The following is a 13,022-nucleotide window of genomic DNA, read 5'->3' on the forward strand; positions in this document are numbered from 1 at the left end:
AAATTCCACCAAGACCGCAGCCGCTGCTGCTGCCCCATCAACACCCGACCCCCCCCCCCCCCCCACACCCCACCCACACACACACACACACACACTCACACAGTCACACTTCTCTTTGATTTAACTTGGGTCAACACAATGCCACACAAGTTACACAACAGCTCCCAGGAGGAGGAGGGAGGAAGAAGAAGAAGAAGAAGGGGGCATTAAATTCTCCGGATAAAACAACAATAACAACAAAATCTAATGGAAGCTGCATAAGCCCCTCACCTCTAAAGTTGAACTTGAGAGGGGATGTCTGGGGTGTTTAGCAGAGAATGAGGAGAGGAGGGCGAAAGACCTTAAATAAGATTTGATTCAAAAAGCATATGAACGCTAAATTCAACAAAACGTGTTTAAATGAGAGCCGTGTGTCTATTTTTAGAGCAGTGCAGGTAGATGAAATAAACAGGCAGAGAGGAGCAGAGAGGAGGATTATGTGTCTAAATCCACATGTCGGAACATGCACAACAAAGCTATCACATTTCCTAAAGGAGGGGGTGGAATAACTGTAAAAAATAAAGTTATAAATGTTTCATCAATTAGAAAATCATTTCAGCTAAGTCCACCGTTAAAGTTCCACCTCTCTCATCGATCTGTAAAAGTAGATGTTTAAACTGCTGGCTGACTGCCTCCCAGAATAATTTTTTTTTTTTAAATACCATCTTGGCAAAACATGAAAATGACTGATAATGTAGTTTATTCTAGAGGAGGAAACATCACTGAAAAAATAAACAAAACAATAAAACCCCACTGTTAACGTTTTAAATCCAGGCTGGTCTGTATGTGTAAAAGCAAGCACTGGGGCTGCGATGAAAATGATGTTCTATAAAAAACTGAAATGTAATAAAAATTAAAGAAGAAGAAGGGAAAAAAATCGATATTAAAAACACAGGTGCTAAAACTGAAAACTGACCACACGATGTTGATTGGGGTTTTTTTCTGAGGCCAAAAAATCTGAATTGCTTTAGTAACAAAATTTATGCAAAAATAAAATAAGCGTGTGTGTGTGTCAAGTGAGAGCTAAAGGGTAGGGGGGAGGGGTCAAAAGTCTGCAGAGGTGATGTATATTCTGAGTGTAAATAAATGATGCACAAGAACAATAAAAAAGAAAGTAGGTTTGAGGTGATGAAGAGGAATTCAGGATGGGGATGTATGGTGGAGGTGGTGTGTGTGTGTGGGGGGGGGGGGGGGGTCTCCCTGCTTTTCTTGTTTTCTCCCCCCCTCCCTCTTTCCTTCCCCATGTCTTGTACACTCTCCCTTTATTCTAAAGAGATCGCCAAATAGTAGCCCGTGCAGATAGGGGCGGCAGTGAAACTCATCAGGTCCAAGTCGAGAGCCGGATTTTCTGATCGCACTCTGCCTCCTAGCGACGGCACGCGGTCATTGTGACTGTCACCCAACTGGACACACACACACACAGACTCATACAGAAACACACACTCTGTCTCACTCCAACAGCCTAACACGGGCTACAGCCAGTCAACATACCGAAACACCGAAGCGTAAAGATGCCCAAATTCCCTCGTTTTCGTGTTTGCGGGCACTTTCCGTCGCTGAAAACGCTGCGAGGCGGCGCACCGTGCGGCACATGGCGCGGTGATAAACGCCACTTTGCCAATTGCCCTGCAGTTTCTCAGCACACTCATCTGCTCTCTCTCAAAATATCACGCTGAAATAACTCTGATAAAGTGAAATTAATTAAAAGATCCGGCGATAAAAGAACGCCGTGCGTAAAAGTAGATTGTGTCCACGGAGTTCAAACAATTTTGTCAGTTTTTCCCCCCTCACACACGCTGCAGCTCCAAAAACCCAACGGGCTGGCATTCATATCTTACCTTAGCTCTGTATAGCTTGGGAATCTATTTTTTTTAAGTTGGTCCACATTTATCTCTGTGGAAGGAGAGAAAAAAAGACGAACAAAAAGACCGAGCTGGCTATGCTGTCGTCCTGTTGCTGTTTCTTGTCTTTAACTCTGAACTGCAGGAGGATCTGCACTTTCAGGAAGAAAGCCTCTCATCTAAACTAAACATCAATAAACAGCTTTTACACGAGAGGCACAAGGATTTTTTTTAAGTATAAGAAAAATATCGATCTGTGTCGTCCGTGTTGCTGATACAGAGACTGTCAGACACGAGATTTTTGTCCCCCCCCCCCCCCTCCACTCGATCCAAAAATCCACCTCCAAGTTTTTTTGTTTTTGTTTTGGGGGGTTTTCTGAAAATAATCCCAAAAAAAGAAGAGATGTGAGAGCGAGCAGATGAACAAGCAGCATGCAGAACTAGCAGGCAGCGATATTCCGGGGTGAGTTCTCCACGAAGCTCCGCGGAGAGGACGCGCTCTGCTACCGGCAGCCCTGCGCGCTTCCACTGACCGGAGCGACCGCGGGGGCACCGGAGCCACAGCGAGTACATTTAACAGCCCACAGAAGCGAGAAGCTGCGGCGGGTTTATACCCACACACGCAAAACTTTTTCTCTGTGACAGGCTTTGAGGAGGAGGGGGGAAGAGATCTCCGAGCAGCTTTTACGCACGGAGGTGTCGCACTTTCTCGCCACGCTGTTTAAGTCCAGATGACCGCGGGTCCGAGCGGTGCGTCCGGTGTCCAGGAGTTCCAGCTTCGCTCCCGCCCCCTCCCCCCCGAAAAATCGTAGCTGAATGAAGTGAAAAGGGACCCAGAAATGACATTTTGTTTTTCTCATCTTTTACTTACGCGAAAAATCCCGTTTGCTTAAGTGCTGGGGTTTGCCTTGCTTGCGGCGAGACATGGTGGCTGGCGGCGGCGGCGTTCAGCGCGGATCACATCGGGGAGAGCCAGGGTTAGAGAGGAGACTCCGGTGGGGCAGGAAAAAAAATATCTTCATCCAACGCCTCTGACATCCACGAGAAGAGGAGGCGGAGGGGCAAGGGGAGGAAAAAAAATAAAAATAAATTAGAAATAATATAAAGATGGCGCGGAGGCGAAGATGGATCGCGGGATCGCCGTCATGGCTTTTTTGAGAAAGGAGAGCAGAGAGAAAAAAGAGAGAGAGTGAGATAGAGGTGGATGGAGAGAGAGAGAAGGGGAGAGAGATGGAAAAAATGGCAAAAGCCCCCCCTCCCCCCCACACACACACGCCACCCCTCCCCTCAACCCCCCCTCCACCCCCCACCCCCCTCTGAGCCGTGCAAGTTCAAGTGCACGGACGTGACGTTCCCGGCGAACTTGAACGTCAGGCGATGGACAGACACCCGACATACAAAAACATGGGCAGGGCCGAGGCACCCGAGTGGGAGTGGGAGTGGGAGGAGGGACGGACGGTACGCGCAGTAACAACACCAATGGACGGTCATTAGAGAGAGAGAGAGGGAGGGAGAGACAGAGAGCTCGGAGGGAGGGGGCTGGACATGAGAAATAGACCCGGTGGAAGCCAATGGACACAGAGATCAGGGGGGCCGGACAAGAGGCACTTGGAGGGAGGGAGGAGTGTGTGTGTGTGTGTGTGTGTGTGTGTGTGTGTGTGTGTGTGTGTGTGTGTGTGTGTGTGTGTGTGTGTGTGAGCGAGAAAGAGAAAGAGAAAGAGAGGCAGAGATGTCTAATGAAAGCAATATGCAGAAAGAGAGAGAGAGGTGGACGCAAAACAGGGCAAGGGAAACCGCGGACAGGAGCTCACTGGAGGGGGCGGATATGATACTGCTGCATATATACAGGAAGAGAGCGCGCGCGCGCGTGTGTGTGCAAAAGTCTGTCGCATGTAGCGGCTTCTGTTCAAGAAAAGCGCGCAAAAATAAGAAAAAGAAGAAGAACGGACACAAGCTCATCTGGACCGTGGACGGCATGCGCACGGACAAGCATGTGTCCTTAAAGCTCGGAAGGTTTTGTTTTTTGTTTTTTGTTTTTTGGGGGGGGGGGGGGGTATCAGACAGAGAGATGCGTGTGTTAAAATGACAGACAGCAGCTATCCGGTTGCAGTGAACAGGACAAACTGGTCGGGCAGCCAAAGAAGCACAGGCACCGTCTATAACCTGGGTGGCTTCACATGCGCAAAGTGGGCTGTATCACTGCTGACCTCCCGCAGTAATAATAATCACAATAATCATAAAACACACACTCGTGTTTTGGAACAGTGTTAAAGTGTCAGACTCCAAAAACCTAAAAAGTTTAACAAATTATTTACACGAACGTTGTTTTATGACTGTTTAAGTGAGTGAGGCAGACTGTACAGCACACTGATGCGCGATCATTTACACCAGCCTGACTTAACAAGGTCAGAGGAAATCAAAGCCTTCACTCCAACTTACAAACAGGGTTTGATTTTTAGTACTGATTGGTTTTAAGAAACTGCTTCGTGTCCTGAAGATCATGCCGGGGTTATTCACGCGAGCGTCACGCACACTGTGCAGAACTTTAACAGAGACATGAGCGTGTATTTTGAGTGGGGGTGTGGGGAGTATGTGCCCACACACGATGAGCACTACAGGGTCAACCCATTGCTTTCTTTCTCCCTATCCAAACTGAAGCCTCTCGCCACCGGCGGGACAGTTAGTGCCCGCTGTAACAACTTTGAGATGAGCCTTAGGTTCGAGCTGCTTACGGTGCGCAGGGGAGGGTGTTTTGCTGCTGCTGGTGGTGGTGGAGGGTGGAGAAGAGGAGAAGGAGGAGGAAGAGGAGGAAGAAAAAGAAGAGGAGGAGGAGGGGGGGAGAGCTTGTAAATACTCTGGTAATAAAGGGGGTTTGGTGATAGAACGGCAGCAAAGACGCGACTCCGCCGGTTTGTTCGGAGGACGCACAGAGGAGAGAGTACCGCCGGGGCCGGGCGGAGGAACCGGAGAAGGAGATCGCTGCGGTATACCGGGAGGGGGAAGAGAGGCAGACGGAGAGGATCTCCCGGGGAAAAGAAGCTCGCGAAGCACCAGCGGCTGCTGAGCGGGAGGAGAGAGGAGGATCCGGCGGCTGCTTCTGGAGACCCGGAGATACGCGCACTGACCGCAGAGGACGCGCACTTAATACCGAGGGGGTGGTGGAGGTGGAGGGAGGCAAGGCAGAAAGGAGGAGGAGGAGGAGGAAGAGGGGGGTGGGGGGGGGAGAAAAAGAAGAAGAGGAGGCGGAGGTTCAGCGTGACCAGTGAGTGAAAAATTTCTGCAGGTTGCAACTCGCTGCGTGGCTTATTAGACCGACCGGTAGCGAGGCGAGAGTGTGTGTGTGTGTGTGTGTGTGTGTGTGTGTGTGTGTGTGTGTGTGTGTGTGTGTGTGTGTGTGTGTGTGTGTTTGTGCCGGGGGCGCGTGCACGACGATTATCCCACATAGGGTGATTATCCCGTTTGCGAGCGTGTGGTGAAGTTGAGGCAGATTTAAAGCTGAGCGGAGCAGACGGGTTTGATTTACTGCTCAGAGTTTGATACGAAACAGGAGAGCAGCAGTAAACTACAACATCTGCGTTATTGTTTAAAAGTACAATAATAATAATTATAAAATAATCATAATAATAATCCGTGTTACGAGCTATTCTGTGTGAGTGTAAATAAGAGATTTGTGGATTATTTAATCCAGCGTGTCAGATTTTAACTGTAACCCGTGTGTGTATGTACGTTTGCGTGGATTAAAATATCACAGTAAGTGACATTTAGTTATTTATCTATTGTAGGCAGGCAGTGAAAAGCAAAGGAATTCAGTGACGACGGAGAGAGGCATAAACCTTTCATTCTTCTGTCTTCACGGAGCGCGTTTTGTTTTGTTTTCTTAGGCGTTACGTGGACGTTCATTGTGGATTCCCGGGTTTAGTTTGTGCAGTTAGGGAGACGTTTGTAGCGATTTGTTGTTAGAAATGTACTCTTTTCCCCCCTGAGGTGTGCATTGATCATTCAAAAGCTGCGTTAAAAAACAAACAAACTCCGTGCTGAATGTTTCCTCTCTGAAAGCGTTAAACACGGGTTAAAGGTGCCTCTCATTTGATAAATGACTTGGTCCGTTTCAAACTGGGATAAACCGGGCTGGGTGGAGTTGGGGTGAAGTGGGGTTGTTTCGCTCTCGGTCCGGGGCATCTGGTATCCTGGGTGGCCTGTTGCTCGTGCTGGCGACAGGCGGCCACCGCTTCCACTAAACCTGATCCTGTAACTGTAGAAGGTGACACGCGGAGGTGCACCTGAGTGAGAGAGAGGAGCGGAGAGAGAGAAAACATCCAGGAGCAAGCTGGGAATCTGTCACGTGACTGATCACTGTGGACAGGTTGTTCTAACTTCCTGATCAGCGTCTTTTTGTTTTGTTTTTTTGTTTTGGGGCGGGAGGGGGGGGGGGGTGAAAATTGGCTCCGTGTGATAAACTCTTCGCTTCAGCTTTGCGCGCACAGTGGGGCACGAATGTGACGTTAAACGTGGTTGTAAACAGGCCCGGACCATCAGCGTCCTCTGTCACCCGCACTTATTTAAGAAGGTTTTGTTTTTGTGTTGTTCATTACCCCCGCGCGCAGATCCGAGAACGCCAACCTTGACCTCTGTCTACACCCATCTCCATCTGTCGGCAACAAAGAATGTGTCTTCCTCTTCCTCCTCCTCTGCTCCCGTACATACACTCTAAGTCACGGTGGGACATTGATCAAAGCCCGCAGCGGTGCTCGGACTCGGGGAGTGAGCCAGGGGGGGGGGGGATATGTAAATGTTCGGCGCGTCGCCTGATTCCGTCATAAATCAGTCAGGCTGCACGTTTAATGCTGCAGCAAGAGAGTGTGTGTGTGTGTGTGTGTGTGTGTGTGTGTGTGTGTGTGTGTGTGTGTGTGTGTGTGTGTGTGTGTGTGGCTCACTGAGGTCCATATTTAATCTTTTATTACATCTCTGTGTTTAAAGTAAGTGTGTGTGTGTGTGTGGGGGGGGTGTCAGGTGCGTGCGCGCAGATAAAGAGCAGACAGCAGGATGTTAGCTGCTCCGTATGTAGGCCACACGCCGCCTTTTTTAACTTCACAGTTTCGCGCTCAGCACTTTTATTCTCCGAGCACACCTCAGTACGCACTCTCTCACACACACCGGGTGACCGGACACTGGAGCACTTTGACGGGGGGAGGGGGTACAGGGCGTCAGATCGGCGGTGGTCACATGCGCGCCTTCCTTTGCACGCACGACAGCTCCGGGAAAATTGAGGTACTGGGGGCGCATTTCAATATATGGAAATGACCGGGGGTGGGGTGGGGTGCGTGAGTGTGAATGTGGGGGGGCTCCGGAGATAAATCAGCTCCACACACACCCCCTCCGTCCTTTTCCACGCTCCTTTTTATCCGTTTCTCTCCTCCTCTCTCCTGCTTTGATGCTTTTTTTAAAAACAATCTTAATTATCCAGAATCCTGTGCGTAAGAACGTGCGATGTAAACCGGCCTCACACACACTTACAAGGTTCCACCGGACACGTTCCACACGCGTATGCGGCCTAAAACGCTCCCGCTTGTGTAAATGAAAGGATCCGATCTCCATCCTGCCAGTAACACGAGCACACACACCCGAACAATTCGCGCTCGGCTGTTTCCTGAATTTACACACAAGTGCGGAATTATTTAGAGAAGTCAAACCTTTCCATTAATTTCCATTAATTGTTAACTCGGTTAGTACCTGCAAACCTGCTTCTCTTATTCGTTCTGTTCGTTCCTGAAACCACACACCAAACACGACAACAAACCATAAGAAAAAAACACAGATAAAAAGCTCCAGATCCTGTAATTCTTTTTTTCTTCCTGTCCTTCTTTCTTTCTTTGCGGAGGAATTTCAGGCTCCAGTCCCCGCACATCCCCACGTATAGAGAGCATGCACACACACACACACCTTATTTTTTGATCCCACAAAGCTTTACAATAAGGCGAGCGGGTTGGATTTTTTTCTTTCCACAACGCGCCCATTATCACATCTGGAGATGTGCGCGCACGCCGTTGCGTCGGAGCGCTGGTATTAGATGAAATCGGGCGGGATTACACGGCTATAGAGCAAATTATCACCCCCCCCCCCCCCCCCCCCCCACACACACACACACACACACACACACACACACACACACACACACACAACTTTAGATGCTTTCGTCCTCCCAATCTCCTTTTCGTGTGTGTGATGAGACGGTGAAGGTTCTCAGTCAAATTAAGGAGAGATGAGAGATTTTAAACTTCCGGTCAATGTTTAGGAGTCTGTTATTAATGTGTGGCTCACACCGGAAGCAGACATTTAGTGCGAGTTTTGCCGACCGATAAGGTCAACTGGGAACGCCTCAAAGGACCACAAACCATCCATCCACCTCCATTCACCCATCCTTAGCATACACAGGGGCGTTGATGGTGGCTAAGCCTAAATTGTTGTTAATTTTTCCCTAAATTGGTTCCTTTGGGGATGAACGACAGGAGGGGAACTGGGCACTCGGGACAGCCGAGTATTCGTCTGTCTCCGGGCCTGCAGATGCAGGGAGGGATGTCAGTAATGTCAGACTAGCACCATTTTAAGACTCGACTGCAGAAAGCTGACAAATAATCCAAAATCATTTGGAAAGTAATTTAGGACCAAGTATTATTGGAAAGAGCTCACTGACTGACTCACACTGGAGGAAACATGCAAAACTAAACTCCAACAAACTTCAAAGCTGCTTTAAATGAAGAGCTGTATGGGTGCATGGTGTGTGTTTGGATGGTGTATGAGTGGACGGTGCTGATTAGGGTTCAAACAGCGACTAGCTTCGTCAGTCTCTGACACTCACCTTTTCCTGATCAGAATGAGCCCGGCAGCGCATGCGCTTGAAGTGAACGAAGCCTGGCTGATGTGTTTTATGTCGGGGTGAATAAAACCACAAACTCCATGATCGCTGTGACATAACAGCATAAAGACCGCCATTTAAATCAACAAGCTTCCAGTTGCGGTCGCTCGCCTTCTTTATTGTGTCCAAACAAGGACTCGAGCGCCCCCTTGTGTCCAATTGCGATCAGTATGAGAGCGAGTGAGAATATATAAGGGACCCCCGCTTTACAAAGCGCAGAGGGCCCGGAGACTCAGGATAGAAATATAATGGAGATTTATTTCAAATGAAAATAAATAAATACAAATAGTATTTGCTTTATTTGTTTTTGTTTTTTATCATATTAATAGTAGGAAAATACGTTTTGGACAAATAATTAGGTGATTTTACTTTCTGATAAAAACAGTTTTATTCATGTTTTTTGGGTTTGTTTTTTTTTAACGTAATATAAATATAAATTCACTGATGCCTCAAATCAATGAAATCATTCAAAGATTAGAAACTTAAGAAGAGAAGCAGCAGCGTGAGAGCTGCTGTTCAAGCAAGAACAAAGAATCTCAAATGTCGTTTTTGTTTAGTTTGTTTTTCAGGAATTTTTTTAAAGAAAAAAATAATAACAATAAAATAATAATAATAATAACAAATAAAACCTCAGAGCTCAGAAATCTGGAAACAAAACCACAAACAAGCTCACCTTTCTGCTATCTGCTCATCTTCACTGAAAACACAGCTTAACGGTTAAATGAGCCGTTTATGATCATATTATTCTTATTAGATTTTTTAAAGCGCCTAATTTTAATTGTTTTGAAGGTTTTATAAATGAATATTTCAAGTAAAGGTATCTGTGCAGTGAGCTGTCAAATTGTGCTCTGAAAAATCTGTAAAAATATTTTATTATTATAATAAAATATTTTCAAATCTTTTATATACATTTTAAGTCTTGTATATTATTATTATTATTATTATTATTATTATTATTATTATTATTATTATCATTACTAAGAAATCGTGATCAGAGGCTAAATGATAGCATACGCCATAAATTGGGCCGCTCATCGGAGAGCTTGCAACGATAAATCCTGCTTTTTTCCTCTTTATTTTTTTTTAAATGAATATCAATATTTTGCAAAAGCCGCACAGAAAGAAGGGGTGTGAGGCAGAGGAGGCCAGAGCTGTACCCACAGCGGCGGTGCGGCCCGGCTGAAGGAGCGGGGAGCAGTGCGTAAGGACTGATCTCACGGCACCGACTTTCTAATGAGCTCTGGAGCGCTGACACACAGTCCTCCACGAGGGGTGGGTGGGTTTCAAACCATTACCACCGAGGGGAGCAGTGTGTGTGTGTGTGTGTGTGTGTGTGTGTGTGTGTGTGTGTGTGTGTGTGTGTGTGTGTGTGTGAGGCTGGGGCTGGTGGAGTGAGGCTGCATGACAAATCTAATGTGACATGACACCCTTCTGTTTCAGTGTGCCTGTTAACCAGCGGCCGTCACACTTCCCCAATCAGCTGACTGCGAACACAAAAAAAAGAAAATAACTTGTGTGTTCGCAGACTGCGTCTCAGAGGACGACGCGCCACGGCTGACAACATATCATTATCAAAAGTGCTCAATTATACGTTATATTGTAACATTCCACAGGCCCTCCTCCTCCTCCTCACAGCGGAACTGCGTCCAGCAGAAGAGGAGGTGACCACACTCACTCAGGTTAGAGCAGCAGATGGAAGCAACCCAGTGTCCTGGTTATTACGGTGTGTGGCTCGTGCTTATCAAGGCCGAGCACTTTCCAAAATAAAGTCACGACGTGTTCAATAAAAGCATAGAGAAACCACAATTATATTATTAATAATAAAGAAAAAACAGGGGGGCCACTATTGGATCAGACCGACCAAATCTTAATATGTTAAATTTACACGTGGCTGCTGATTGGCGGCGTCATTTAAAAGATTGCCGGACAGGTGATCTGACTGGGACTTGTGATAAAGACATGAAATTTCACTCCTTATCTTTGGCTTCTTGTCTACATTGTTATTTATTTTATTACTGAGAGCCACAAACTTTTTTGTTTTTATTTGTGGAACCAGGAGCCCACCAGGAATGGAAGAATTTTAGTTTTTTGTCTCACTGCAGTGCAAACTGTAGACTTGTGTTTTAGGAAGCTAAATGGACTTTTCTCATCTGCAATCTGTATATGAGACCCGTTTGTGCCATAACACCACAGATGCAACACTCGGTCATTTTAACAGAATAAAATGTAATGAAATCTTGTTTCTCTTGCCGTTTTTATTTTTGCCTCTTTTTGTTTGTTTATTGCACTGAGTTTGACACATGCTAAGCATATATGTCATATAACAGCACAACAGGGATTGAAACTCAGTAAGTCTGTATTCCTCCGATCAAAGGCTCAGAACAGTGGCGCAAAAATAAAACTCACAAGCAAAAATGTTTTGCTTTTTAATGCTTTTTGGCTCCACCTGCCCCCCAGAGGTGAATCATCACTGCAAATGTGTACAAATTTGTTTGGAGCCATCACTTTCATCATTTCTGTCCTGATGGGAGTGCTCTCATCCAGGATGAAAATCTGTCTTCTGATGAATGGTGTTCCGTCCCTCCGGTGGACTTCCACAAACTTGGTGAGTCCGTTTTCACATTGTAGCTGTTCCACTTACACGTTTTGGTGATCAAAAAAAACCAAAACAAAACAAAAAAACCTTAATGAGAGCTTGAGGCGTTTTTTCCTTTAATTTGTCACTTGTTCGTGTGAGTATGTCACTATATGAGGCATTTAGTATTTTTGAATGAATTTTATGGGAGCTTTGGGATCGGGATTCACAAAGTAGCATTTTTATGTAAAAGAACAGAAAAAAATACTTTGCAAAAGAAACTATCAAAATGTACAGTATATGTATACAAGCTGAACGCATACTGTGTGTACTTTACAGGCATGGCATAATTTTCAAACTGTTTTCATTTATATTCGTCTCTGAAATATTTGTCAGCACAGTGCATCACCTGTCTTAGTGTAAACCACGCCTGACAGAGGGAAAATGATGAGATCCAATGTTTCTGCCAGATTTGCAAATTGATTCGTTTCAAGTCACCACTAGATGGCACTAAAGAGCTACGAATGTTGCACCTAGGGCTCAAGCGCTTCTTTCACTAACGTACACCGGACTGTATGTGTGTCAAGTAGTTTAGTAACTTTATGAGTTCAATTGTGAAATTAAAAAAAAAGCCAGACTATTTGTTTTGTGGCCAGTGAAAACAAAACCCATGAGAAATGAAAATGAAATCATGACACAGGCTGAGTGTAAAGACGGTATTTGCTCAGGAGGCTGGATGTATTGTTTGCTATCAATCAATCATAAATGCGTCAGAGAACTTTCCATCCTCTGATCTCGTACATGCACCTCCTTCATATCAGCTCACAGTTTAGTGTGTAACAAGGTTTTTATACTTAACTAACACTAAACTAAAAACTAGAACTAGAAGTCAAAATAAATTTTTGTTAAATAAACTAGACTTTTGGCACTGTTACTGTTCACACCGGGTTCTTTCTGTGTGGATCGTGCATGTTCTCCTTGTGTTTCCGTGGGTTCTCTCCAGGTACTCCAGCTTCCTACCACAGTCCAAAGACATGCACCTAGTGGGGTTAGGTTAACTGCTGATTCTAAATTGCGCAAAGGCGCAAAAAAAAAGTTTTTTTGTAAAATGTGACGAGCCATGAACTCTCCCATTTTTGCGCTGACACTGACCATAGCTGAGAAAAGTGAGGCCTGAAGTTCTTTGGATGTTGTTCTGGGTTCCTTTGTGACCTCCTCGGTTGGCCACTCCAGCAAAGACTCACCACTCTTCCAGGTTTTCTCCATTTGTGGGTAATGGCTCACACTGTTTCACTAGAGTCTCAAAACCTTAGAAATGCCTTTGAAACCCCTTCCGGACTGAGAGCTGTCAATGACTTTTCTTTAGATTGTGACATGGTGCATTGCTTTTGAGATCTTCTAGACGGCTTCACTTTATCAGGCAGCTTTCTTTCTGGCGTGTGGCTAGTGAAAGTGAACTCAGCTTTCAAAAAAATGTGGTTAATGACAATTAATTCATCATTTAACAATGGGGGTGGCAATTAGGGCCAGGCCGCTGTTCTTTGCATCACTTCCACTTTGTCGCACTGTCAACTTAATGCTGACATCATTGGTCAGGTCCAGCCATCTTCTTGCCTGCCTTAGATGCCAATCAACCTGCACTCTGCATACTTTC

The 13,022-nt window shown here is 45.9% G+C and overlaps 1 protein-coding gene across 2 annotated transcripts in view; it reads right to left on the reverse strand.

The window, feature by feature from the left end:
* bcl11aa (BCL11 transcription factor A a) overlaps positions 1–3,102 on the reverse strand; it is a 53,354-nt gene extending 50,252 nt beyond the window's left edge. For both annotated transcript variants that reach the window (XM_086258298.1, XM_086258297.1), the window contains exon 1: positions 2,752–3,102. In XM_086258298.1, coding sequence (XP_086114424.1) covers positions 2,752–2,806 — 55 coding nt within the window. In that variant the 5' untranslated portion in view covers positions 2,807–3,102. The remainder of the gene's footprint in view (positions 1–2,751) is intronic.
* Positions 3,103–13,022: the final 9,920 nt, after the last annotated feature.

This window comes from Aulonocara sp. 'chitande type north' Nkhata Bay, linkage group LG13, assembly GCF_057382095.1.
Source record: "Aulonocara sp. 'chitande type north' Nkhata Bay isolate Kocher_YH1m ecotype deep benthic linkage group LG13, A_spYH_male_GT1.1, whole genome shotgun sequence".
NCBI classification, from domain to species: domain Eukaryota; kingdom Metazoa; phylum Chordata; class Actinopteri; order Cichliformes; family Cichlidae; genus Aulonocara; species Aulonocara sp. 'chitande type north' Nkhata Bay.